Raw genomic sequence first — 27,305 nt, forward strand, 5'->3', positions numbered from 1 at the left:
ACATTTGTTTCTCTTTTTCCCTATAACTTTTTAAGTCTCCTGGACACTAGGAAAGTGCCAGACATTGTGTAAATAATAACAGACAATATGCACATTTGTAAGCAATCTTGTGCTAATGATATCCTACTTTTTTTTTTTTTTTTTTTTTTTTTTTTGCGGTACGCAGACCTCTCACTGTTGCGGCCCCTCCCGTTGCGGAGCACAGGGTCCGGACGCGCAGGCTCAGCGGCCATGGCTCACAGGCCCAGCCGCTCCGCGGCATGTGGGATCTTCCCGGACCGGGGCACGAACCCGTGTCCCCTGCATCGGCAGGCGGACTCCTAACCACTACGCCACCAGGGAAGCCCGATATCCTACATTTTTTAACAACCCCTAAAACTGCTGCTGATCTATCAAGTTTTCCTCCCCCCCCCCCACCCAGGGTAAAAAGTACAGAGAAAATAAAGCTATAACTCTCTTTTGCTTTACTAATAAATGTGCTCCATTAAAGAGGACTTGGAAAACAGTGTTGGTCCCAAATCCCAGGGGTTTTCACTGTAGCCAGTGAGAGACAGTCTGATGAGGAAAGACATATAGAAGAGGCTGAGTCCACAACCCTTCACAGGAAGGGAGTTATGTGCAGTCTCTGCTTTGGACAGTCTAAGTCCAGCATGTTCGCTTCCTGAGTCCACACCAGTTCTGAAAGGGACAACAGGAGGTGTCTGATTCTTGACCAGCAAAGTTCAGATGATGGGCGAGGGCATGGCGTTTTCTGCCAGAAAGACAAACATGTTCATTAACAAAGGTGGCCAAGAAGACCTTGGGTCATCAGGTACTTGGAGGGATATAGGAAAAGGCTGTTCAGGAAAAGGAAATTGAGGCAATATATCCCTGTGTCCACATGAGACAGGGATGCTTTTCCCACAGCCAATGTCCTCGTGTATCATGGTTTGGAACACAAAGCATTCTAGGTACTAGGGCGAATGTAACCACTGTGACCTGGTTCCTCCTCTTGGCAGACTACTCTCATTTTAGGGAACTTGCTTAACTAGAAATATGGAGGCTTTCTACTCACATTCCGTAGAAATGGTGTGAAAAGGGTGGATCACATCCTCAGCTAAGCCAGAGCCCTGATCAGAAAAGGGGTGGTCCCTGGAGCAGAGGGACCAGAAAGCAGTATGAGAGTCCCCAGCCTCAGTGACCCAGAGCAAAGACGCAGGGTCTCAGAAAGTTCACCTGGCTCCAAAGTGACTAACTGTGTCGGTCCCAGTTCTTGCTGAGCAATCTCCAAATTCCTGAGTCTTCCTGATTCATAGCCATCAGCCTTTCCCTGACCAGTACATTTTTTTTTTTTTTTTTTTTGTCCTGGATTCCCTCTGAGTTTGAGTGCCCATTCCTTAGTTCTCAGCATCTTTCTTTTGATAAGTCCCATTTCTAAAGCCTAATAAACCAGAATGGTGGTGCCCCACTTGACCCTATCACATCACAATAGATCGCTGAAAGAATTCTTTATGTTCAGTGTTTCTGGTGCTGTGAAATGAGATTGTTATCTTCTTCCTCAGTCATCCAAGTTCACATTTGAAAATGAATTCCTTTAAGAGGGATTCTGGAAGCAGGAGGAAAAAACACAGAAGTATTTCCCTGCCCTAGTTTTATTCCACAATTGGCCATGACAAGCAATATTCAGTTGCACATAGCAGCTTGTTCTCATTGAGCCCTTTATCTGTGGTTCTTAACCCTGGCTACACATTAGAATCACCAGGGGAGCTTTTGAAAAACGAATGGCTGTGTCCCAGCCCTGGTGGTTCTGATTCAAATGATGTGAGCTGGAACCCAAGCAACGATAGTTTTTAAAAGATCCCCCGAGATGATGATTGTAATGAACAGCTCAGGCTGAGAACCACTGCTAACTTCATGAACAGTGCCTGACTGTAGCCATTTTTAAGAGTCAGAATTCTATGTTCATCTCAGAGAAAAGTGGCTCAGAGGAGATGTTTCCTCGGTTCATGAGTTGCTCTTGCCTGTCACGTACGTTTTCTTCATAATTGACTTAGACATGCCATGACTCATTTCAAAAGTCAAAAAAGCCCAAATTCCATTTTAGGTAGATCTGAACAATTACAGCAGTCTTCATGCTCTTGCATTTGAAAAGTGCATTCTACTTTACAGATCATTTTCTTGACAGTGTCTCATTCCATCCTCACCACAGTCCTAGGGTAAACCAGTCCGATATTATTCTCCCATTTTAAAGAAGAGGAAATCAATACCTAAGGAGAGGGAGTGATTTGCTCAGGATCACACTGAAGGAAAATGGCAGAACTGGGTCTAGAACCAGGTCTCGTATCTCAATCTGGTCTTCTTTGCACCCCCAAGGCTGCCTACAGTCAAGTTTTGCCTACCCAATCCTATTGGCCCCGTATTAAGACCTGCATTTATTTACCACCTAAAGTGCTTTCTTTTTTTTTGTTTTTTTTGTTGTTGTTGTTTTTTGCGGTACGCGGGCCTCTCATTGTTATGGCCTCTCACTGTTATGGCCTCTCCCGTTGCGGAGCACAGGCTCCGGACGCGCAGGCTCAGCGGCCATGGCTCACGGGCCCAGCCGCTCCGCGGCACGTGGGATCTTCCCGGACCGGGGCACGAACCCGTGTCCCCTGCATCGGCAGGCGGACTCTCAACCACTGCGCCACCAGGGAAGCCCCTAAAGTGCTTTCTTAATCCCAAGGTGCCTGTGAATCACCTGGGGGTCTTATTAAAAATGCAAAATCTGAGTCACTGGGTTTGGGGTGGGGACGAAGGGTCCGCATTTCTAACCTGCTCCCAGTGGCACCGATGCTGCTGGGAACGATACTTTGAGTAGCAAAGTCATAACAAAATCACAACATACATTCCTTCAAATAATACTGAAGAAAATAATTAAACTGAGCTGCACTCCTCTACGGGATGCTCATGAGACAACACACATTTATTGAAGCAAATCATCCAGACCCTTAGCAGTTCTCTCTCTGGCTAGAATATGTGTTATTCTTTTGGCAGCCAAATCATCATTGTGCTCATGTCTGGAATCGTATCAACAGCTGGAGTTGCAGCAGCCACTGGCTCTAATTTCTCTTTCTCTTTCTCTCTCCCTCTCTCTCTCTGCTCTGCTCTGCTTCCAATTCTCAGGCCAGCAGGATAGGTCCACTGGGGCCAGAGGGCCATCTGGCTATGCAGCTGGCCTGGGCTTCTGAGTCTGAGAACACAATGATGATTCACTGCACGCCATCCAAGTCCTTAGATGACACCTTCGGTTCCTGGAAATAGACTACCAGGAAGAGTTATATTGACAAAGGGTTTTGTCTTGAAATCCACTCAAATGCTATTTTATTGGCATTGATGGAGATGTTCTTTTTCAGTTTGTTCTTATCCCTAAAGTAACTGAATTGTTAAAGACCTTTGCGATACATAAGAATGTCCTGGAGAGCACAAAGAACAAGGACCCAAAGACTTAGAATTAGTTCTTTTCTTGCCATGGACTAGAAAACTTGGAGCAAATGTTATTAGCTTTCCATCCTTTAGAAAATTAAGTGATAAAACTATAGGCTCTCCAACAATCTTTCCTTAGCACTAATACTCTTTGAGACAGTGGTTCTAATCTTCACAAAATAGTAGGAGAAATGATTGTAGAGAAATTTTCTCTCTCTTCCTTCTACTTACTCATTCCTCTCCCCCAAAGTCTTCCTACATTACGATTGCCCCACAGGCCATTTGATGATTGCCCGCTATACTACGGAGCCATCCCATATTAAACAGTCATTTTTAAGAATGACCCATTTGTATGTCATCCAATTTTAAAAGGTACCACTGAGCATGTGCAGCTATGTCTTAACACGCGGAGAACCGCCCCCTCAATCCCCTGTGAGTTGGATTATTTCTTCCTAGTCCCCTTTTCCTCTCTTTTTACATCCCCTGTCATTTTGATGAATGTGTACATTTACATTCATAGGGGTTTTAAAGAATAATATTTTGAAATAGTAATTTATTCCCTTTCATTTCTTCTCTCTACTCCCTCCACCCCCCACCCCCCACCCCACAATGTTCTCATAACTCGCTTTTGCTCTTATTTGCCTCAAGGAAAGAATGTGCCAGAGAAAAAGGCAAAACTACTCCCACTGGGCTTTCTGCTTTTTTTTAAACAGAAGTCCTCAGGGTACGGGAGGCTCTCAAAGAAGTGTGAACTGAGGATTTCCCTCAGCCCCGAAAGAGACTCCCGCAGAGGTCGGGGGAGAGAGAGAGAGGTCAGGGAGCAGAGGGTACCTATGCCTCGTTCCCTGGAGACACCACCTGGAAAACATCGATACCACAGAGAAGGCTGGGAATGGCTGTAGGGCACACACAGGCCAATGAGACCAGAAACAGCCTCATCCAAGACCCCCCTGCCCAAGCTGCGCATGGCTGTGGCTGAGACCCACCGTACCCGAAGGGTGAAGAAGACAAAAAACAAAAAGAAAGAAAGAAACTGGACAGGTGTGGAAAGACCTGATATCAGCCTACCCCAGTGTCTTAATATTGCACAAGGTCCAGAAGTGTGACACAATCCTGGGGAGAGATGGGGAAACCCCAGGAGGGACTGAGGTTAAGATTTCTTTCCACTAGCCTAGCAGAATGAAGCTTGCAGTCAGAAATCAAAATCTGAAATTGAGTTACTAAAATTAAGAAAATGAACTGAAATATATATTATCCCTCCCTAAAATTCATAACTGCTCTCCATCCAAAAAGTGTTGTGTTGCATTGCCTTGCATGATCAACTCCAGTAGGAATCGACACTTCAAAATACTAGGGAGTCTAAAATACTATTCATTCAGTATTCCTTGGGAGCTAAGCATCCTTGAAGTATCTGGGGCCATGCGTGGCATACAGCAGTCTCTATGAATACCGTCTGCTGGCTGACTGGTTGTCTGAATCACCCGCATATTTAATGAAACACTGAAACAACTCCCTTTCTTTATTTTAGTGTGCTAGTTTGAATAGCGAAAGGCAGAAAACTATTTGAATCAGTAAAATGTGACCTAAGACAGGGCCCTTAATAATAGCTTTTACCAGATCCCGTTTCCTCCGATTACTCCAAAGATCCAGCCTGCACGAATTCCATCCTTCCCACCAGAAAGCTGACCCTGGAAGGCAGACAGCTGCCGAACGTGCTTTTACAAGGGCTGTGAAGGCGTTAAGAGTTTTGAAGCTCCAGGACCACTGTGAAATCTGGGATGCTACGTTTTGAAGTGTGAAGTTCACCTCTGGCAGCTGTGCTATAACCAGACATGCCCGGGTGTTAACTGAAATTGAAAATAGCCTTTCAACAGCCCTAGGTCCTCATTATTTTCAACATTATAGTTCGTGCTGCTAAAAATATTCCTAAACCTCTCCCTTTTGATAATTTGGAAGGGGAGGTGTTATATTAAGAAATAGATGAATAATAACCACTTCCTACTGGAAGCACAGGACAAACCCTAGCGAAGGCATCAGGCTCCCTCTGAGAGGCAGCCGTATAGGATTCTGTTTGTTGCTGCAGAGGTCTCTCTCCCACTGGCTAAGACACACTTCAAACAACAGCTTCTGCATTTCTTCTCATCTGAAAGTGACATGATTTCACATCTCACTTTAACAGTGACTGCTCAAAAGTACTAACTTACCACCCACAAATCCTGTTTTGTTGCTTTCTTTCTCTTAAAAAAGATTTTTTTTTTATACTGGGCTTGGAAATTTAAGTATATAAGAAAACAGGGAAGAGATATGATTTTAATGCTCAATCATAAATGGCAGGGTTGTGATCCTGGTTCTTATTTCAACGTCAATCTTACTCCTGATAAGAATGACTTCCTTACTTCCTTCCTTCCTTTTCCATCATAGCTCTATTTAGCTCACTGCCCAGATGATTTTACTGGGTACTGTACACATTAAACTCAAAGCAAAAAGAATGAAGTGGTAAGATCAATTTTTTTTTTCTTTCTTTTTTTTTTGCGGTATGTGGGCCTCTCACCGTTGTGGCCTCTCCCGTTGCGGAGCACAGGCGCTCCGGACGCACAGGCTCAGCGGCCATGGCTCACAGGCCCAGCCGCTCAGCGGCATGTGGGATCCTCCCAGATGGGGGCACGAACCTGTGTCCCCTGCATTGGCAGGCGGACTCTCAACCACTGCGCCACCAGGGAAGCCTGATAAGATCAATTTTTACTATCCACATCTAGAAGAATGCCAAGGACTCTGCAGACACTAAATAACTGACAAGAATCTCATCTCTAAGTTTTCAAGACAGCGACTATAAAAGGAAAAACCACAGACCCAAGATTTTCTAACAAGTCAGAAACCTGAATCTAGGTTATAGGCAAGGATAGAAACATTCTCAGCCTGCTTAGCCTAGATACTCTTCCACAAGCTTAGTTAGGTCACTTGAAATATTCCCCCTTCCCTAAACCCCACACAGTCACACAGGTCTTCACTGTCTTTGTGATGCCTGCTCCCCAATTCTAATCTCATGGATGAAGGTAATAATAGTTCCTACCCCATCGTAGGAAGATAAACTAAATAATTCAACTTTAAGGGTCTAAAACAGTTTGGGTGCATAGCCAGCTCTAAATATTTGTTTTTTGTTTTTTGTTTTTTGTTTGCGGTACACGGGCCTCTCACTGTTGTGGCCTCTCCCATTGCGGAGCACAGGCTCCGGACGCGCAGGCTCAGCTGCTCCGCGGCATGTGGCATCTTCCCGGACCGGGGCACGAACCCGTGTCCCCTGCATCAACAGGCGGACTCTCAACCACTGAGCCACCAGGGAAGCCCTAAATATTTGTAATTATTATCCCTGAAGACTCTGAAGGGTGTTTCCTAGACACACACAAACAAAAAGTTATCACTGCCAATGTTATAGAAATGCCATTTTCATTGGATACATCTTGATAATTCTAGAACCTGTAGGTTAATTACGTAGTCTTTGTCAGGGTCTTCTCTTAGAGTGCTGAGTCCATCATTTTTCCTGAAGTTCCTTGGACAGGGCAGCCTTTGTGATCACCCACCTCAGAGTTTCTTTATCACACAGTCAATAAGACACTCAGAGGCATCATAACTGAATCTAAGCTTAGCCCCTTTGACCCAGAAGCCATCCCTCCATTCTCGGTCTGAGAAAGTCCTTTCTGCCAACCTACCAGCAACAGGAGAGAATGTTGATTCTGCAGCTGTACAGAGACAGTTCGGGGCTCTTCAACTAGATACATAATCAATGAGGGATGGCTGAAGATTTTTCGGGTGTAACTCTGCTGGAGAAGCTGCACTGGGGAATCTCAGAGCATGGCTAAATCTCAACAACATAGACTAGTGTTCATCTCCTGTCCTCCCACTTTGCCCTCTTCTCAAGCACTAGGACTTGAAGCCAAACAGACTACCAAGGGTCATGACAGCATAACCCTATAGAAAGAAGGCTATAATTCCCAGTCAAAAGTTGTTAGGACAAACAGAAAATTTGTAAAATTGGGGCAGATATCACAGCTCCAGAGTGACTACAGAATCAAGCTATTACTCAAAAATGGCTGCTAAGACCATGAATGGATATCCCATAGGTTCCCAGTCGAGCTTTGCACAGGCTTCCAAGGGTTCCAGCCAACAGGCAGCCCAATCCAGTTTTTGACAAATGTTCAACAGTATTCTTTTTCCGTGACCTATCCCTCAGCCTTTCCTGATCTCGAAATCACAGCAGTTCACCTGATAGCTCTGGACTTGGATTGATACAGTAGTTTAGGGCTGAAAACATTTACTTAATTCTGGCTTCTTATGCAGCCGCAAATTACCGAATGATCTCCGCCTGCTCACTCCCCTCGACAGTCCTCACCCCACCAGCCCCCATCTTAGTTCTTCTCTTTCATCTCACAAAATCTCATGCCTTTGCTGCTTCTCTGTCCTTCCCAGATATGTCTTAACTTAATGGCTGTGTGGAGGTAAATGATCAGATTCTGTGCAAGTTTCAAGGAGAGATGCTACCAAGAATACGTTTGTGCCATGTGTTCTTATTAAGCATGATGTGTACTTGCCCTGGTAGCACTGTGTTAGGTGCTCCAGGAGATACAGCAGAAATGCAAGGCATAGGCTTGACCTCAGGAAGCTTATGAATATTCACCTCCTCTAATAAACAGCACCTCCCACTCACTCTACTATGTTCTAAGAAAACGGTTAGTAAATTCCATGTGTGGAAAATGATGTTATGGTGTAATAGGGTGACAGTAAATGGATGCTAAATAAATTCCCTATATTCCCAACCCCAACCCAGCAAAAGCATTAAGTATCTCCAATAATAAGTGGGTCTTTGAATGAGAAAAGCCATCAAATCATATGATGGGATCATCAAAGGCATGTGTATACACAAATGAGTCAATGGCTTTTCTCTAAATCATGAATCTGAAGTCCTTTTGCTAATTCTTGATAAGCTGGCCGAGTTCAGGCTATGCGTCCTTTTAAAAAACTCACATCTGTTTCTTGTAATTCATTAAGTGGCAAAATGCCACTCTCCTGGTTCTGTGCACCTATTGTTTAACTCAGCTCTGTTTCCAGCAGTCTGAATAGTGTTCTTTCAAATGGACAATGTGTTTATTCAAGCAGCTGTAGCTGTTCTGTTATGAGAAGTGTGTCTTTGAAACAAACTTATAACGTCTGGAAGGAAGAAAAACACCCAGAAGAAAACAATTAAGTGTATATCATTTTTTCTTAATGCTCTTTGCCCCCTACCCAAATATTAAACACATCCTACTCCTCAGAATGTCTTTATGAAAGATGTAGTCACCAAAAGAGTAGTAGACTGTCCTGAGATTGAATCCAAGTGGATTAGCTTTTATTTCTTATTGCATCGATAGACCTTCTCAGGATACCTTGGCCCTTATGAAAATGCTTCTGCTCCTCTTATAATGCTAAAAATGGCAAAACAAATCCTCTAGCTCAAAGAAAATGAATATCTTCGTTATCATAATTTGTAGTAAAACAAATCACTCAAGGCACCATTGTGTAGTTCAGGGAGCCTAAGATTTTGAATGGCAGTATGGAAAGAAATCGGAGAGGACTTCCTGATGGAATATGTCAACAGAGATGAAGAGAAGGACAGTGGGGTCCACCTGATAAGGATTCAACATGTGAAAACTTAATGACTGCTCTTGGGAGAAGAGACCTTATGACCTTTTGAGTCCCTCCAAGCTCTAGGGTTGAATGATTCCATAATAATAATGTGACTGCTTTTGAAAAGTATTGTGGTGACCAGATTGGCCAAGGAGATAACATGAAGGAAAATCTGAGTAATGAGTGAAGCTGCCTGTCAATCATAAAGGAATTCGATAGGTGAAACAGAAAGAGGTCTCTTGAGAAATGGTTGGCCACAGGGTGCAACACCTCATCACATTTCTTGCTGGTGAAACGCTCTTGCTTTGCTTAGAAGGGCTCATTTGCTGAGCTTTCACAGATGTAGAAATATGGACTCAGCAGATTACAAAACCAATTGGCAGTTTCAATCATGTCACTTACAAGAAGAATTTGATAACCAATTCAGAAATGAATTGTGCTCCTTTCCTCTCTTGATTAGCACACCTCATCAAACCCATTCTGACTGTTTCAAGTGTGCGGTCTCAAGTCTAATTTGTTATGGAGCTTATGTACTGAATTCTTTCCAGAAAGCAAAGCTCTGAGGTCTGGGGGTGGGGGGGGAGGTAGGGAGGGAGGAGAAAAGGGCATCTATCAAAAAAATCACATGACTTTCTTTTCATTCAATAATAAAGATTAATGTTCTAGCAAGAAGGAACTAGAATACAGCCCATGTTGTATAAATTTTACCTGCTTATTTTAAAACTTACAGGACAGCAACTATGTTAACATTTATGTTCCTTATCAAATCTATCACAAAGTCAGTACCACAATAAAATGAAGCTGAAAATGATTGATCAAGTAAACCCTTCCTGTAAGAAGGTCTGGGCTAATATGAGCCTTTTTCTTAACTAAGTTAATTGACATCCTTCAACCTTGAACTTCTCGTCTCTAAGCCATGACCAGCTTGGCACTGCCTACTTCTTAGGGTAGTGATGATGATCAAAGGAAATACCATTTTCTTTGACTACTTGCATTTCAGCTATGTACATGAAAATGCTTTTAAAACAGGCATATGTTCCTCAAGTGGAAGGTGTTGAGAAAATTCAAGCCTGGAAAAGTTAAGTGGCTTGTGTAAAACTGGCAGGCTGACTAGTGATGGGTCTGGGACTCAGAGCTAGGAGTCTTTATTTACAGTCCAGCAGTATTTTCTCAGGAGATTCTGTCATCTTTCCAATTTCTCTTTGTGAACCAATTGTGAAACCAAGATAGCAATTTGAAAAGACATGCTTTAGAAATAAGCACTACACTCAGGTCTTTACCACCCAAAAGGAATGGAAAGAGTTTAACATCACAATGCGGAACAGATCTATTTGAAGAGTCCTCTTCTACCTAAAATGACTGAGTATTCTGCTTTGAAACTAATGTTTGAGAAACGTGTAGACACAGTCCTAGGTGGTCCTTCTCTGGGTGACACACTCCTCCCCAAATCCTCCACCAAGGAGACGTGAATTTCTGCCTGCTCTTCTGCTACCCAAGGCCTCCTCTGGCATTGACCACAAGCCAGGTCTTCTTCCAGTCACTGGAGGAACTCTATTAATGTAGTCTTGTGCTTGAGGTTTCTTCTTTAAATGTGCAGAATTCTAGATTACAGCTTATTCTTATATCATTTCCTGGGAAGTAGGTTGCAGGTCTATACCTAGTAAATAAAGGCCCTACAAGTCTTTGAGGTTCCCTCTTATATTGGTCTTAGCTTCATTCAACTCCGTTGAATGATTATAGCCCCATTTTCATATTCAATCAGGCACTCATTCTTCTAGAGATACTTACTGAAAACCTACTCTGTGTCAGTAACTGTTCAGTGTCCAAGCCGTTAAAGTGGAAAGAATTGGGCAGAGTGAAAAGAATATATTCTCAAGACCCTGACACCACCAATGACAACACACCAATCCCTGTACATTGTAATTTATGTCCAGGATTACACTCATAATTGGCCAAGATACAACTTGTTCTACGTAGTTCATTTCCCGGACACAGGGACTTGAGATATCCCTTCATATGAATGATGACTGCTCCTGGATCTACCTTCAGGCTCTAACAAAGGGAGGAAGGACAGAAGAAATTGATCTTTGTAGAAGTCGGTTATGATTTTCAATCTAACTCTGGGTTTCTTTTCTCTTAAGTTCAGCTCTTCTAAATTACTGAGCTGAATCAGATCACCACACCCTAGCCTAGTGTGTGCAGTGACAAGCAACTCCAGGGGACCGCCTTGTACTTCCTACAGAGCACACGCTGTGTCTGTCCCCCAGATTTACTCAATGTGAACAGCATCAGCACAGCTTACTCATCCTGGAATTTTTTGCTTCTTTCTTTCTTTTTGCTGATGTAATTGCACACAGCCAGCCGTTTACCACCTGACATTTCTATAATTTTGTTTTTCCTCCCCAAGCACACCCCTCTACACTTGTTCTTCATTGAAATTCACCTTGTTTATATCTGAAAATCTCTGCAGCTTCTCAAGGTTGCTCTGAATTCTAATGCTAGTTCCATAGGCTTTCAGACCTAGAAGGGACCTTGGAGGTAGCGAGTCGGACCAGCCCCCTTCCACTCTAGAGAAGGAAATGGGGATCCAGAGGCACAGAGGACATTTCCAAGGATCTGTGATTTATCAGTTAGGATCTCAGCACAAAGCAGAGTTCATCTCAGATGGTTCAACTGAAGAAACTTGAATAAAGGGACTTCTTACAGAGGTGTGGACAGCGTTAAGGGCAAACAGTGGATGTCGAGATTCCTCAGCAACCAACAACCACAGAAATACTTTATTTTCCCTAGAGCTCAAGGAGAAGGGGCAAAAGTAGTGACCAGAGCTCAGTGAGGGCAGGAAATGAGGAGAAGCAGCCACCCAACCAGAGCTGAAGTCAGGGAAGGATGCAACTACTGCCCTGGATGCTGTGTTAAAGCAGGGATGACTGGAAGAAATACTCCAATCACTGTCTCTCCACGCCCATCTCCTGCTGGTGCCTTCCATCCATCGTGATTTCCAGAGGGCAAGGAAGGCAGGTGCTGTGGTCCATTCAGGTCAGCTTTCCCCACACAGAGCAGAGTAGGAGAGCATGCAGAGTAGATTTGCAGGAGAATAACTAGGGGATACAGTGAATTCAGTCACCCAAACTAATGCCCATGTCCATTTTAACCAGTATCAGTCTTATTTAAAAGGCTCTGTCTGCCTAGCAAATATTTGCTGAAGGGGAAATGAAGGAAAGGTGCAAGAAAGGAAGGCAAACAGGAAAAATGTAGACCTGGCCTGTGCCAGGCACCGTGCCAAGTACTATAAGGGGTCATGAAGAAATAATACAAGTATTCTGTAGTCATACAGTTACTATGTATATTGCTACACAACACAGTGTTCAGCCCATGCCAGGCCCATGCTAAGCACTTTATAAACACCAACTCATTCAGTCTGCAACGTCGTCCTACAGAAGAGGAAACAGAGGCATAGAGTACGGGGCAGGATTAGCCCCAGGCCCCTTGCAGCAGAGGCCATGCTGAACTATTACCCCACACTGCCTCCAGGAAGTGAAAGTCCCTTGGGGAATTCATTTTGTATTTGGGGACACAGTAATATTAATGCCTGGGTACTTAATTATGAGCATTAAACAATAACAAATTACATAAGTACAAGACGGTGTAAGAATAAGTCTGGGGATGGGAGTTTAGGGGGGCTAGAGCCATCAACAAAGAGACCAGGATGGCTCTTAAAGGGTGCTTAACCCAGAAATGGCTTCAGGCAACTGCAAACCCACTGGGGCAGAGCCAAGAGCAGAAAGAGGTCTCCTAGCTCCAAACAAGGGCTACTAGTCCATTTACCCTTGACAATTCACTTTTCAGGGCTCCACAGACGTTTCCTTGGAGACAGGCTTCCAAAGGACAGATCTAGTACCTCACTCCACAGGACAGGACCTTAGGGGGTCACCTTGGCCAGCCTCCTGCCCTCAGGCCAGGACACACTGATATGCTCTCTTGTCAAATGGATCAATTTTTTGCACTCATTTTGTTGATTCTGTGGAAAAGACAGTAACTTTTTTTTTTAAGGAACTGAACATAAACTTATATGCACAGGAAAACATTCCAACAATGGAATACAAGCAAAGTAAGACCAACCTTGGATATTACACATTTGTCTCTATTATCATCACTTTTGAATATAATTTAGACTCCGGGTAGATGGTACATTTGCTTTCTTAACCATCTCTTAGAAACATGAAGTATTTAATAAGAATATTAACAGAGGTCCTTTTGTTCAAGGGCAAAGCATGTAATTTTCTTCTCATTTGCACATGAATTTTGACCTTGAAGAGACTAGACATCACATTTGGTTTTATATTATTGCTGTGGGTTTTCCAGTTAGGTTTCTGTTATGTTCTGCAAAGAGAAAAACCAGCCCGTATCTAATTTAATACATCTATATTTCCACAGATGGTCACAGAATATTGTAGAGTCTAGTGGATAAAGATTTTGCTGCATGTTTTCAATTCATGACTTAAATTTGTGTTTCTACCACATTCTTTTTGTATTAAAAATTTCCATTGACTATTTTGTTTCCAGAGAGTGAGATTATAAAATAATTCTCTCAGTTTCACTAGGCATAGTGATGTCTGATTTGAAAAAATTTATAGGTTAGGCAGCCAAGTTAGACAGCATTAGTACAGCTGTGACTGATGAAGCCAAAAGTGTTAAGAGAGTTGGAAAAAGCCAGAGTCATCCAGACTAGTTTGATCCCAGTGTATATAAACACCACACAAGAGGAAAGTTTCTGAGGGTGGAGTCCAGGATTCCGCTTCCCCTGATTATTTTCCTTCCCCACCAGTGATGTTGATGAGGCTCCAGCAGGCCTGCCCCAAGCCAATCTGCAATATGACCCATCAGAATGCACTCTCCCTGGCTCTGAATCCAAGTGCACACATTAGAAGGAAAATCGTGCTAAACCTCCTTTCTATCACGTGCTCCTTGGAACACCAGGGCTGAGTGCTCCAGGAAGCCCACAAAGCAAATCTAGTTCCTCTTTCACATGACAGCCCTTCATGTCTTGAACACAGCTCTCATGCCCTTCCTAAATCATCTCCTCAAGCTCAAATTACAAACACCATGAACACTCAAATCGGCACAAGCCCAGTGCAGGGTGCTCAGCTGCGCACAGGCTTAAGGCTCTCCATTCAGCAGTTCTTTTGTGATGCTCCCCCATAATCAGCTTTCACCCCTGCGCAGTGCCCAGCCTGTCCCACACACATACCTGCCTCCAGCACCACCCATCCCGAGCGGAACCATTGCCTTTCATATTCATTCCTGGCAGGGAAGGGTTTTTTTCCGGTGGTTCCCACACTTTGACTTCTGGTAGGAATTACGTCTACATGGCTTCCTCAGTCACAGTCTCAGCTGGATGGTCCCCTGCTTCTGACCTGGGCTTCTCTCAATCTTCTATGTGACCTGTGGCATTGGGTCTTGCTTGATAATTTTGTTCACAGAATATTGGTCTACTTCATTTGCCATTTGGGGGGAACTCCAGGCTTCTGTCTTTTGTTTTCTTTCTTTTGTTCTCCTCAAAGGGACTCATTGATATTTTCCAGCACCCCTCAGCCCCAACTCAGAGACTCTCCCTTCTCTTTACCCCCATCCCCCAAACTCACCTTCTATTCCAAGCTGTTTATTATCCTTTTAGAAACTAGCCCCATTCCAGGGGTCACAGGTATACATGCAAGGTCACTCCCACTGACTTCCACTGGTCATTACTTTCTTTTACCTCCAGCCTGTTTTGAACGGGAATGACCCCAATTTACAAGGAGCATGCTATGGTTATGCAAGAATCGAATCTTCCCATTGGCTGTATTACTGGTTTCATTTTCCCCATTTTTGAGTGAGAAGTTCTAATACCCAAGGCCAGCCAGCAACATTGCTGCATGGACTTCAGCGCCAGTGACTGGGAAAGCAGCTACTATGTAAACTGTGGACTGCCACCCATGGTCCACTTTTACATGTCTTCGATTTCCTGTTTTCCTCATTCTCTGGTGACAATTCTCAGCTGCTGGAGCTAATCTCATAATGAACACCTTCAAAAACCCTTTTAAAACACTTGTTTTGAAATAGTTATTCAAAATAAGAAAATTTGCTTCACCCACATGTGTAACCCCTATGTGTAACCCCCAAGAATATTTGCTTAACCCCCCATGTGTAACCCCTCACGTGTAACCCCCATGAAACACGCTTTGCTTCTCTAGCACTTTGGTCCCCATTCACTTTCCATTTTACCCTTTTCCTTTTGCAGATAGACCCCCAGAATTCAGACGTGGTCATCTGAAAAGAGCCTGAGCTTTGGAATTCAACATCAGTTCTAATCCTGACTCTGCCACTTACTAGCTGTGTGAGATTGCCAAGTAATAAAACCCCCTAAAACCTCAGCTTCCTCAACTGTAAAATGCGGGTGTTGTCAGTATCTCTTCTCCAGGGATCTTGTGAGGATTACTGTAGCTAATTTACACCCATGCAGTGTTGAAGCCTTCATGAGTTGGTTTCCTTTCCCTCTTCAATCCAAATAAGGAGCTCATGAACTGTATCCAGCATGGCGGCTTCCTCAATAGGAAAGCAACACTAGAGAATGCTAGTCTTCATTCACAAATCCAAGCTTCCTGTCCTTATAGTCATGGTTAAGGATAACTTTGTTGTGCCAGGGGCAAACCGATGCTCACGGGAGACTAAAGACTATGTCTGACTTGCAGTTAACTGCAAGGAAGGAAAGCAAGGCTCGTGTTCAATGCATTAAAGAAAATAACAATGTGAGGACTACAGAACAAACTAAAATGTTGTCAAGATGAAGCAAGAAGAAAAAGGCAATGTCCTCAGAAAAGTGTAAGACATCACTTTCGTTGCATTCTAAAGTTTGAAGTCACCTCCTGAAATATATTTCCTACAGTTTCTCCCAGAGAGAGCCTCCTCTTTTTGTTCAGATAGATAATATTACTTTGGGTGACTAATATCATGTTTTTAAAGCAAGGTTGGTTGCTATGGTAACCTGATAGCATGTGATACAAAAAAAAGAACATGTATCGTTTCACTGGGTTGTTCCATGACTTCCAGCAGAATTGAGAAGCTTTCTCAGGGCACCGTAGGCTTTGCTGACAGAAGGTTGGCAGCAGTTGTTTCGTCTTCTCTTCTGCTGCATCCTTCTGCCGGATTGCTGAGAATCACCCGAGACCCTCTTGCTAGGGCCCCGGAAGGTTAAGGCAGAGATAGAAACGATGGAGCCAACATCAGGCAGGAAAGAGTAGTGATGGTAACACTGAGACTTAACAGAGCAGCTGGGGTGGAGGTGAGAGGAAAAACAGGTTTGCTAGAGGTAGCCTGGGGTGATGGCAGTGATGTTCCAGAAGCAGCCTAAAAAGGACAGTCCCTGAGCTGAAAGGCTCAAAGTGTCACCCACAGCACAGCCCTGATGTGAAAATCTACAGACCTGTCTTCTCAGACTTTGTTACCTTGGACAAGTTTCCTAATGTCTCTGAGGCTCGTTTTCTTCTAAAACGTGAAAACAATTTCCAAGGTCCTTTCTCCAGTCCTAGTCATCTGTGATGGTAGGATCCTGAGTTAGACCAGGGCATCTGAGAGTAAGATCTCAGAGACTCACTGAAGAATTAAAATCCCTCAGGCCCTGCCTCAGATCTTATAAACGAGAAGCTCTGGATCTGAGGCACCCCAATCCACATTTTTTCCAAATGTTCCAGATAATTATTGTGCACAATCAGTGTAAGAACAGCTGTAATAGAGTGCACCCAGGAAAGCAAAGATTTCCAAGAAGGGTCTGAATGTCAGACTCCTCACCGTATAGAACAAAGTGAGTTGACTTCTAAGAAAAAAATGTAATAGATAAGTAACTGCCACCTTTGTAGGACCCATTAGCCCCCGGCGATACTGAGCATCCTTCCAACATGTGCCCGGGAGTGAGAACAGGAGATTGTGTTAGTACTGAAGCAGCAGCCCCGGTCTCAGGCTGTTCCTGCCCAGAAACTCCTGGGGAGGGGTCTCCAGAACACTTTTTATTCACACCATATTAAGGTACAAAGTTTCCTGCTGATAAGGTTGTCAGATCAAACACAGGGCATCCTGTTTTTGGGTTTTGGGGTTTTTTGTTTTTTTTTCTTTTGGCTGAATCTGGCAAACCTACCTATTAACTCTTATCCCAGCCTGTAGACAAGGACACATACAAGAGGAAGTAAAGAACCTTTCCTCCGTCTCCACCAATAGGATGTGTTATCTTTCTGGTCTGAACAAAGAAAATTGACCTGAGCTGAGAAAAACAAATTTATAAAATAAAACAAGGTCTCTAAGCCGCCTAAATCATCGCTCTAACCAGGGGCAAAAGAGAAGTAAAACAATAGAAATAGCTTTCCAGAGAAAGCCAGCTTCTCCTTCACTTTGAAAACTCCAAAAACAATAACTTAAGTGTCTAAATTCTTAACCTTCCCAACTGGCTTTGCTCCAATTAACAGCACAGTGACATCAACAGTTTGCAAGTTTTGGTCCCAAGTAAAGTAAGTGTGTATCAACTGTGGAGACAAAAGAAGGTACAGACTCAGTATAAAAATATAGTCAGTTTTAGCAGCAACCCACAGTTCAAAATACAGAGAATAAAAATGAGAATTCATCTCCCTCCCCCCCACAAAAATATTGGAAGATTAGATTGAGATAAAAGTAGAATGCGTGGGGCAAGGGAGCCAGAGGGAGCTCACATTCCAGTCTTAAAGGTTTAAGCTGAGAAACAGATTGACCTACACATAATTCTCCTGGTCAAAGAGGAAGGAGATTAGGTTTGAAGCATTAGAACTTCTCACTCAAAAATGGGGAAAATGGAAACCAGTAATACAGCCAATGGGAAGATACAACCATAGCATGCTCCTTGTAAATTGGGGTCATTCCCCGTTCAAAACAGCCATGTTCTGCATAGAAGACATGTCCCTCTCATTGTCCCAGATGTCCTAGCTCCCCAACTCTCCAATACACTTGTTTGAGCATCTATTGTGTGCCTAAAGTTGTGGTGATGCCTATTTTGGAGAAGTTTCCATCCAAGCTAGGGAGAAAAGACATAGGCATCTGAAATTATTAGAGACGAAACTGAATATAGCTGCAAAACAGAAGAGAAAAATCCATGTAGGCTTGAAGTGTCAGCACATCCGATGGACGAGGCAGAATTTGAAATGAGTGTTTATGGATGCAAAAATGAGGGATAAAGATATTTGGGGGTGATGAATAGGGAAACAGGAAGTGGCAGAAATGAGAGTACCATATTGGAATAAGGGAGATGAGCAGAGGTATGTGCTGGGAACTGGTAAGAGTTGGGGTTGACCCAGGCAACCCCTGGTAGCTCTCTCTTGCTCCTCTTGTCTCCACATTCCTACCTGAGACTAGTGGTTCCGAGAGGAGGGGCACAGTGGACCTCTCCCCTCTCAGCCACGGTGGACCAAGCCTCATTTGATGATGACTGGAGTCTTGGGGCTTCCCCAAGACCTTGATCCCAGAGATGGTGATGGTGATGAAGGCTGGAAGGCCATAAAGCCATTGGTCCCCTGGTTTGAGGCTATGCATCTCTCTGAGTATTGCAGATAATGGATCTACCCTCATAAACAAGTTAGGGATTAGAAAAGACTTTCCTTTGGTCCCCAGACACCCCTACCCCGTATTTGCTTTCCACCCTTTCAGGTCACAGTCTTTCTTGCCTATTTCTTCTATCACAGGAGAAACTCTTTGGAGCCAAAGAGTATTGTATTAATATGTCTTCAAAATTGAGACTGAGTGAAGTAGGCAATGCTTAACTCAATGAATAGCTAATGGTAGAATTTCAGATAATAGTAGAGGAGACATTAAGCTTATGTAAAGTAGTCCATTGTCTAATGGTGTCTGAAAGATGCCCGAGAGATCCCTTGCCTAAGGCCCTCTGTCATTTAGATCTTCCATCAACTATGGAGAAGAATGATCTCTCTAAAGACATTTGGAGGAGCAGAAATGGTATCAGACTATCTGTTGGGCCTCATAAACTGTGTGTTTCTTCATGGCTTCCAACCAAAGACCAAGAAATCAAGAGAAACAGTCTTCTGCATAGTAGGAATTTATTCTAGGTAAGTGCCATTACCATATTTGGAAGACCTATTCCTTTTTATTTAACACATCTTTCTGGAATGCTCACTATGTGCTCTCTCATTTGTTTGTTAGCACTTGCTTGCAAAATAAGAGAGAGTTTTAGTGAGCAAGAGAGAGAGCTGCCTAAACAGCGATCCTCAAAACCTGAGGGGTCTAAGAAGAACTGAGGAGGCTGTTGGGAGAGCAAACTCCTGACCCCATCGCCCAAAGGTTCTGATCCAGTGCATCTGAGGTTAAGCACTTGAATCAGCCTTTTTAGGAAGTGACCCAGTTGATTCAATTATAGGTGATCCCTGGCCACCCTGAGAATCGTTGCACAGAACAACAACAGGATATGGAGGTCAAGAATGAGAAACCTTAAATGGAAACCAAGCAGGCTGAGGCTACATACTGGTTAACCAAGAATCACAGAGGGGATGTGTTCCTCACATTTGTGAAAGAGTCCCTCTGGAAGCTGCAAGGGAAAGCTCCGTTTACCACAGAAGCAGAGCAGAATGGCTGCAAGGACCACGGTTGACAACACTGGAGTTGCCATGGCAACTGTAATCAGTGCTCGAGTAGAGCTGGGAAAGGTCTGGGTGAGAAAGAGGGGGTAAAGAACCTGTGCTAAAGAGGACGCTGTGTGATTTATCAAGGGCTGCTGTAGCTGTGGTAGATCGCTTCATATCCCAAACATTGGGGAAGCAATCAAAAGGACAGAGGATGAATTCCTTCCAAGAATGGCTTGCAGGTAAAGGGCTGATTCATGAAGCATTATTTGCCCTTTGGGGTTTTCTCCGGACTCGCAGGCTCGGCGGCCATGGCTCACGGGCCCAGCCGCTCCGTGACATGTGAGATCCTCCCGGACCGGGGCACGAACCCGTGTCCTCTGCATCGGCAGGCGGACTCTCAACCACTGCGCCACCAGGGAAGCCCCACTTTTGGGTTTTTTCGATTTGTTCTCAGTATTCCTAATATTGGAGACTCAACCAACTGCTAAATGAATCAATCAAAAATAAACTCAAACAATACTCACATATAAGGAATGTCAAAAACAACTCTGGAAAACGACCACCTCAGATTTTTATTTAATTAAAAATATTATACATGTTGTTGCATTTTCACGGAAAATATCAAGTTAAAAAACACCAACAGTGTTAGTTTTCAGAGACCCTCGCATCCTGTTCTGCCATCTGCTGCTTTTTTCTGTCTGTGGCATTAACCATGTGTAAGGAATTGGGGCCCCCATGGAACTGGAGCTTCCTTGAGGTTCATACCCACAAGACTCCTGAAATGAGCCATTTTCTCGACGATGATGGTGCTCTATCAAGTTAACTCAGATACCACCAGCTTTGGCTTCCTTGCAAACCAGTGGAAGGAGCTGGCATAAAAGCCCAAAGCCCATGTCAACACCAACTCAGCCCAACATGTCTGCAAGAATGAGCTATGACCCTATCCAGTTTCCAAGCCAGTTGGCAAGTGACCTTGTACTCTACCTGGTGTATTAGTGTCCTGAGTCTCTCCACAAAACTTCCCCTGAACCCATGGTGGGAAGACACTGCCATATAGTGTTTATACTCAAACTACCAGCAAATACACAAAAGCACATGTGGCCCCCATGCACAATACTATCAAATAAAAAATACATATTGTTACAATACAACCTTTGGAATCACTGGCTAAAATATAGCCATGTGAGTATTTTTTAAGTCTTTATGTAATTATATATTTGTTAAGAAAAATAACACAGCATAAAAATTTTACTTGAAAACATCATTTCAGCTATAAACTTCTCACAGGTAAATACAAGATGTATATAATACCATCCTCGCTCTTAATTCTTCCTTTGCTTTCTTGGGACTGTACCATTCCCTAACTTACGTCTTGACTCCACATTGTAATGCTGCATCCCAATATTGCTCCCAAGTGAGGCTTTTACTAAAATTCGATCAGATGTGACAGAACCAGCCCGGCTCTGTTTTTCTGCTCCTTTGTTTTAAATTGTAGTACGCTTAATTTGGGTTCTGCATCCTGCTTTATATTAAAGAGAGATGAATCCCCCAAAATACACAAACAAACAAAAATAGCTGGGTAGCAAAAAGTTAGCATTGCCTCAGCTCTTACAAATTGGAAAATAGTCTTTTTTCTTCATAATGGTCTCTCAATTGATGGGAATGAAATAAGGCTGAAATTGCTTTTCACATTCTGGCTCTGTTGGGGGCATTTTCACATAGACCCCTGTAGTAAGAGGGCTTCTTTTCTTTAGCTGCCAAACATGAAAAGAAACAGTAATTAGTATCGAGGAATACAGAAGCCACTTCTAACTATAATAGGATTCAACAAATATTGGGTTCCTACCCCACTGAAAAATAGATGTTCACAACATACAGAATTATAAGCCCCAGGAGATTTTCTTGATTCAGCTATTAAAATTCATTTCGGGTAAATAACTCTGTGCTATTGACTTAAGATAGAAATCATTTTCCCTGACTGGGAGATAGCAGAAAGAAACTTCAAGAAAGCTTTAGAAAGAACACCCAAAATGCCTATGATAATTGACTGGGTCTTGTTTGTGAGGGGATGAGCTGGATAAGATAATAAACTTCAATTATTCTCTTTGGGAGCAGTATGTCTCATCTCTACTCCTCACATACTCTTTATTACTTTTTTTCTCGGTCCACATTAGTTCCCAGTTTTTATCACCTCAGTAAATTGAGGTCTAGTCTACTAGTTAGTGTGGCACTTTGTAGCAAATGAGGTAGAAAGAAGCTACAGCAACAGAACAGACCGAGTAGAGGATCCTGGAATACAGTGTAGGGGCGCGGGAGGGAGAGAGGGAGGGAGTAAGGGAGTGGAAGAGAAGGGGAGGGAGAGAGGAAGGTGAGGGAGAGGTTTGTGAATGGCAAAGCCAGCCTCAGGCAAAGGAGGTTGCAAGCGACTGTCAGAAATCTTGACAGAAGTCCGGATTCCATACCTCTGCTTCTTCTACAACAACTGTAGTAAATGAAAACTGGGTTCTCATTTACTGGGCTGGAGAAGAGCATGAGGCTTGCCAGTCGAGCAGAATGGGTAACAGGGCGCCCTGGGCATGTGTTACGTGGATGCCTACAGCTTGGTCAAGGAAGGCTCAAGTAGAGGGACATTAACCACCCCTGTGGTCTTCTCCAGCAGCATTTTGCCCAACCTAATGTTTCAGGGTTATTAACTTAAGTACAATTGTCATGAAGATAAAGAGCAAAACAGCTGTCCCGTGTTGTTCAGCTACTCAAAATGAAACCCTATGCAAAATCACACAAACATTCAATGTCAAACACACTCATATAAAATATTAGTCAACCTGAAACCTCAAAGGCCAATGCCAAGGGTTCTAGTGTGTTCTTTACCACTGTCCTTCCTCTTCTTCATTTATCGCTTCATCTCAAGAAAACGCGACTCAACAGCATCATTTGGCCAGTTGTTATCACTAAAGGTATTCTGACCAAGGATGGCGCGTTAGCAGCACGGCACTCACCATTTTGCTCAAAGAAACAGCTGTGATGAGGAAGCTGTAGAAAAACAACCCTGAACTAACTGCTGCCAGGATCCAGAGGAGGAAATCAGAATCCGGGCATGGTTCTGGATCTGCAACAGAGAAGAAAGCAGAATTTCCCTGAGATGCTTTCTAAATTCTAGGGCGGTACTCCCCCAACTGGTGAGAGAAGGAAAAAGTTCAAGCTTCCAGACCTTGATGTCCACCCCTAATTGGAATCGCTGGACCCCAGGTAAGTCTGACTGTTGGGGCTACTTTGCCAAGAGTTTCAGATCAAAGGCCAAGACCAAATTTCATGCTGGGTATCACTCCAGTGTGAGTGCCCCAACCTGCCGGGAGGAAACACACCTTCTCCAGCTCCTTTTATTTTATAAACAGAATGCCGTTTGCCTCGCCACCCATACTGAGTAGGACTCATGCAGTATGCCAGAGAACTCTTAAAGAGAATTCCCACAATCCTAAACATGAACGACCTGAAATCAAGGAGCAAAACTGTTTGCACACAGAGAAGAGACAGCAATGCAAAAGGCGTCGTCAATGATGCTCACCAATGACGTAAATTTGGGTTCCATTGCCCATGCCCACATAGTAGGGCGGCGGGTACATGAGCTCCACCTTGCAGATGTAGAGCCCGGAGTCCGTGGCCCTCAGCCCTTGGATGGTGAGGTTCACTTTGTTCCCACTGGAGGTGCCAGTGCAAGTGGAATCCTCCAGGAAGGTCAGCTCATCTTCCACCATGTAGGTCGCGGCGCAGACTTCGTTCAGCTGGCCGCCTGCCTTCCGCAACACCGTCACCCGGACCTCGGTGGCTTTGCCTGACGACCCATATTCACAGACGAAGCTGGCAACACCCCGACTGCTGGCCAGCACCACTGCGGGCTGGGCCACGTGCACCCCTAAAGCAGGAAAACCAAAGGGAACTCAGTGAACTCATGCTTGCCCATGACCAGGTCCAGGCAAAACCCTCAGGCCGGGCAAAGTTGATCTTTGATGACCCCCTCCAGTTTCACCTGTCAGCCTTTCTCTCCCCCCATCAACAAACCCATCACCCTCCCCTACCCCTTTCCTTCTCCACCCACCCCAGCACCCCCTCCATCTCGCCACTGTCTTCCGGTTACTCTCCATGAAGGTGCTTCCTTATTGGAAAACAGTGCCTTGACGGCAGTTGTCTGTGGCATGAAGAACACTGATGTGACAAAGAGAAAGGCTGGCTCTACCGTGAAATAGGTGATTTGGGGAAAGCCATGCCTCCCCCGTGGACTTCATTTTTTCCTCACATGCAAAAGAGGGGATTAGATCAGATGACATCAGAGTGCCTTCCCACTCTGGTATTCTAAGGTTATGATAGAGCTGTGGGACCTATAAGAGTAGTAGGGGAAAGTTTGGAGGCTGAGGTATAGAGTCTTGCTTTATCCCTCAAAGTATACCTTAATAACCTCTACCCGCATTGATCTGGCCCTGGACCTCAATCGCCCACGAGGAGCTGAGTCTTGGCCCATGGTGCCGGCCACCCCCTTCCCTGCATTATCACCAGAGAATGAGGGATGCTGCTTGATGAAGGAAGCCACCGAGCCGAGGGCACCGGGTCATTTCCTCTGTAGGCTGAGGCAACCCTGCTGTTCACTTCTATGGGCTTCCCCTGCCACTGTCATCACCTCTTCCACCGCCCTCTCTCCTTCACTCGAACACCTTGTGTTCCTTTGTTCTTTTCCCTCTGGCTTCTACAGGAGAAGGGAGGCCAGCTTTTCATACAAAAGGGCTCACATCGTCTAAAAAATAGTGGCTTCATGACAAATTACTTTCCTGTAACTAACTGGGCCCCTCTCTAGTCAATCAATCACACAAGTGACACTCAAAACTTGAATTGAACCATGTCACTCCTTCTGTTCAAACCCTTTCATGCCTTATATACCACTGATTACAAAAACAAATAACTTTCACTGTGTCTCCATAATCTGATCCTATCTTACCACTCCAATCTGAGCTTTCAGGACACCTCTTCCTGTGCATAAATCACTTTATTCTGAAAACATTAGTGCTTTCCCCCAGGCACCTGTAGTAGGCAACCTGTGCCCTTAGAAGAGAGAATAACACGGCAGCAGCCATTGCCATGGTTAATCCAGCAGCCTTGGTTGGCTAGACAGTAGTTTTCTTTCCCAACCCTCATTTCTGTCTATCAGAGATGCCCTCTGAGCCTCCTTTGTACTATTATAACTCCACCGCAGTACTTAATCAAATTCAGCCCTGTATTAAAGGTTTTTTGTGCATTAATCATTATATCCTGCCCATTTGTTGTGTTGACTCTAAGCTTAAAGAAGACCAAGTTTCCTGCCCTCCGCCGAGGCAAGCTCCCAATTATCACCACTAAATCTGGTTACACAATTTTCCAATATCCACCATGGGAGGATCCCATTTACAGGTTGAGATAAATTTTCTTAAAAGTAAATTTGGTTATTTCTCTGGTATTTAACTGTACATGTTCAAAACATGTAAAATAAGAAAATGTGTATGAATATTTCTTATACAGTAAAAATTAATAATCAAATATCTTTTGAGCACCTACTTTGTATAAACCACTTGGTTTTTCAACCGAGAAGCTCTAGAGGGAGAGAAGGTTGAAATTCACCTTCTGGTAAAACAGTCACCATTTCACACCATTGTAACAGACCAAGTATCAACCTCTAAAGAGCTTTATTTCATCTGAAAACTGGGGAATCTGCACCTAAAGTCCAGAGATAAGTCAGGAGGCAATTAAGTATCTTATCCCAAACAGACCTATGGCTCTTTCTTTCTTTCATTCTTTTGTTCTTTCTTCCTTTCTTTTTTTCATTTATTTTTGTTTGTTTGTTTTACTACTTCAAATTGCTTTCATTTTTTTAAATAATTAGCTAACTATAGAGTTGATTAAGAGGACCCTAAAACCCTGCATTGAGTAAAGAATGCTGAAAGTTTAAACAAGCAGGCTAACCCGTTTATAAAAGTGGATCAGAGGACCTTAAAACCTTGAATTGGGTAGGAAAGAAACTTCCCATAATTTGCCTAAATCAGTGTTCTTCAAAAAGGGAAATTTTTTTTTTTTACATCTTTATTGGAGTATAATTGCTTTACAATGGTGTGCTAGTTTCTGCTTTATAACAAAGTGAATCAGTTATACATATACATATGTTCCCATATCTCTTCCCTCTTGCATCTCCCTCCCTCCCACCCTCCCTATCCCACCCCTCTAGGTGGTCACAAAGCACCGAGCTGATCTCCCTGTGCTATGCGGCTGCTTCCCACTAGCTATCTATTTTACGTTTGGTAGTGTATATATGTCCATGCCACTCTCTCATTTTGTCCCAGCTTACCCTTCCCCCTCCCTATATCCTCAAGTCCGTTCTCTAGTAGGTCTGTGTCTTTATTCCCATCTTACCCCTAGGGTCTTCATGACATATTTTTTTTCTTAAATTCCATATATATGTGTTAGCATACAGTATTTGTCTTTCTCTTTCTGACTTAAGATGTGGCACACATATACAATGGAATATTACTCAGCCATAAAAAGAAACGAAATTGAGCTATTTGTAATGAGGTGGATGGACCTAGAGTCTGTCATCCAGAGTGAAGTAAGTCAGAAAAAGGGAAATCTTGAGCTAACCCTGATTCCAAGCCCAAATGGATTTAAGATGGTGGGTATCTTTGCTCTCTTAAATCACTTAACTTTGCAGTATTTTCTTCTCATCTTATAGAAGTGTCTGAAATTGCTCATGTCTCCCAGACCAACTCACACGTATTCATTAAGCTCCCACTCCATGCCCAGCAAACTGCTAAGAGCTGTGTCTCTGCTGATTTGCTGCTGTCAGCTGTCCCCTGCCTGCCTTGGAATACAGAGCTGCCCACTCCAGGAGATTGGAGTCTCACCTTTAGTTTCTGGATTTGCTATAAATCACTGCCCTTGACTGCTAAAAGGAATGAAACCCAGGTGGGAGAAACACCTCCTCCACCTCCATGCTCCAATAGCCTCACTCACCTTTAGAGAAAACGGGGATGAAGAGAAGAGAAAACAGGGCAGTACAGGGCCAGGTCCCAGAAGCCAGGTCCAGCCGAGCCCCATGACTCTGGAAGCCAAAGCAAGCCATGGCTTTATGGGAGCGGTGTTCAGGTCTTCAGGAAGCAGAGCGAAAACTTTCAGGATCCTGAAGCTTTGAAATGTGTTTGAACCCACACAGAATCAAGGACTTTATATAGCAGGCTTTGATCCCAGGTATGTACAACACATGTGCACACGCAGAAGGCACCTGAATTTCTAGCCTTTTTGTTTTGGTTTTACGAGAAAGGAAGCCGTGGGTTTAGCTGTTACGTCGAAAAGATAACCTCAAATACTCAAAGTAAAACTGAACAAAACAAGCCAATCCATGGATGGAAAATGCACTCAATTTGAAACTGAAGCTTCTTGTTCATTTTGAGGATAAGTGGAGACTTGGAGAATTCCCTGGAGTGCAGGAGTCCCCCTAAGTCCCAGTTTTATCCAATTGTCTAGGCATATTTTACGACCCAATTTATTTCATTGACACGCGCCCCC

General features: G+C 43.7%; 1 protein-coding gene across 2 annotated transcripts; it reads right to left on the bottom strand.

The window, feature by feature from the left end:
• Window positions 1-21,376: 21,376 nt before the first annotated feature.
• CTLA4 (cytotoxic T-lymphocyte associated protein 4) lies at window positions 21,377-26,862 on the bottom strand. 2 transcript variants are annotated; one of them, XM_030854087.2, is made up of 4 exons: window positions 26,754-26,862; window positions 23,293-23,640; window positions 22,727-22,836; window positions 21,377-21,481 (listed from the first exon to the last, which is right to left on the bottom strand). In XM_030854087.2, the coding sequence occupies exons 1-4, from the start codon at window positions 26,860-26,862 to the stop codon at window positions 21,377-21,379; spliced, it is 672 nt and encodes a 223-aa protein (XP_030709947.1). The 2 variants fall into 2 exon arrangements, with proteins under 2 accessions (XP_030709947.1, XP_030709952.1); XM_030854092.2 differs by lacking the exon at window positions 22,727-22,836 and having other exon boundaries at window positions 21,414-21,481.
• Window positions 26,863-27,305: the final 443 nt, after the last annotated feature.

This window comes from Globicephala melas, chromosome 7 (genome assembly GCF_963455315.2).
Source record: "Globicephala melas chromosome 7, mGloMel1.2, whole genome shotgun sequence".
Classification (NCBI taxonomy): Eukaryota; Metazoa; Chordata; class Mammalia; order Artiodactyla; family Delphinidae; genus Globicephala; species Globicephala melas.

Coding starts and splice junctions, on each gene's coding strand:
- CTLA4 (XM_030854087.2), bottom strand. CDS start 26,862: ATGGCTTGCTTTGGCTTCCAGAGTCATGGGGCTCGGCTGGACCTGGCT. Junction 23,641..26,753: donor CATCCCCGTTTTCTCTAAAG/GTGAGTGAGGCT, acceptor TTCCTGCTTTAG/GGGTGCACGTGGCCCAGCCC. Junction 22,837..23,292: donor AACCCAAATTTACGTCATTG/GTGAGCATCATT, acceptor TCTCTGTTGCAG/ATCCAGAACCATGCCCGGAT.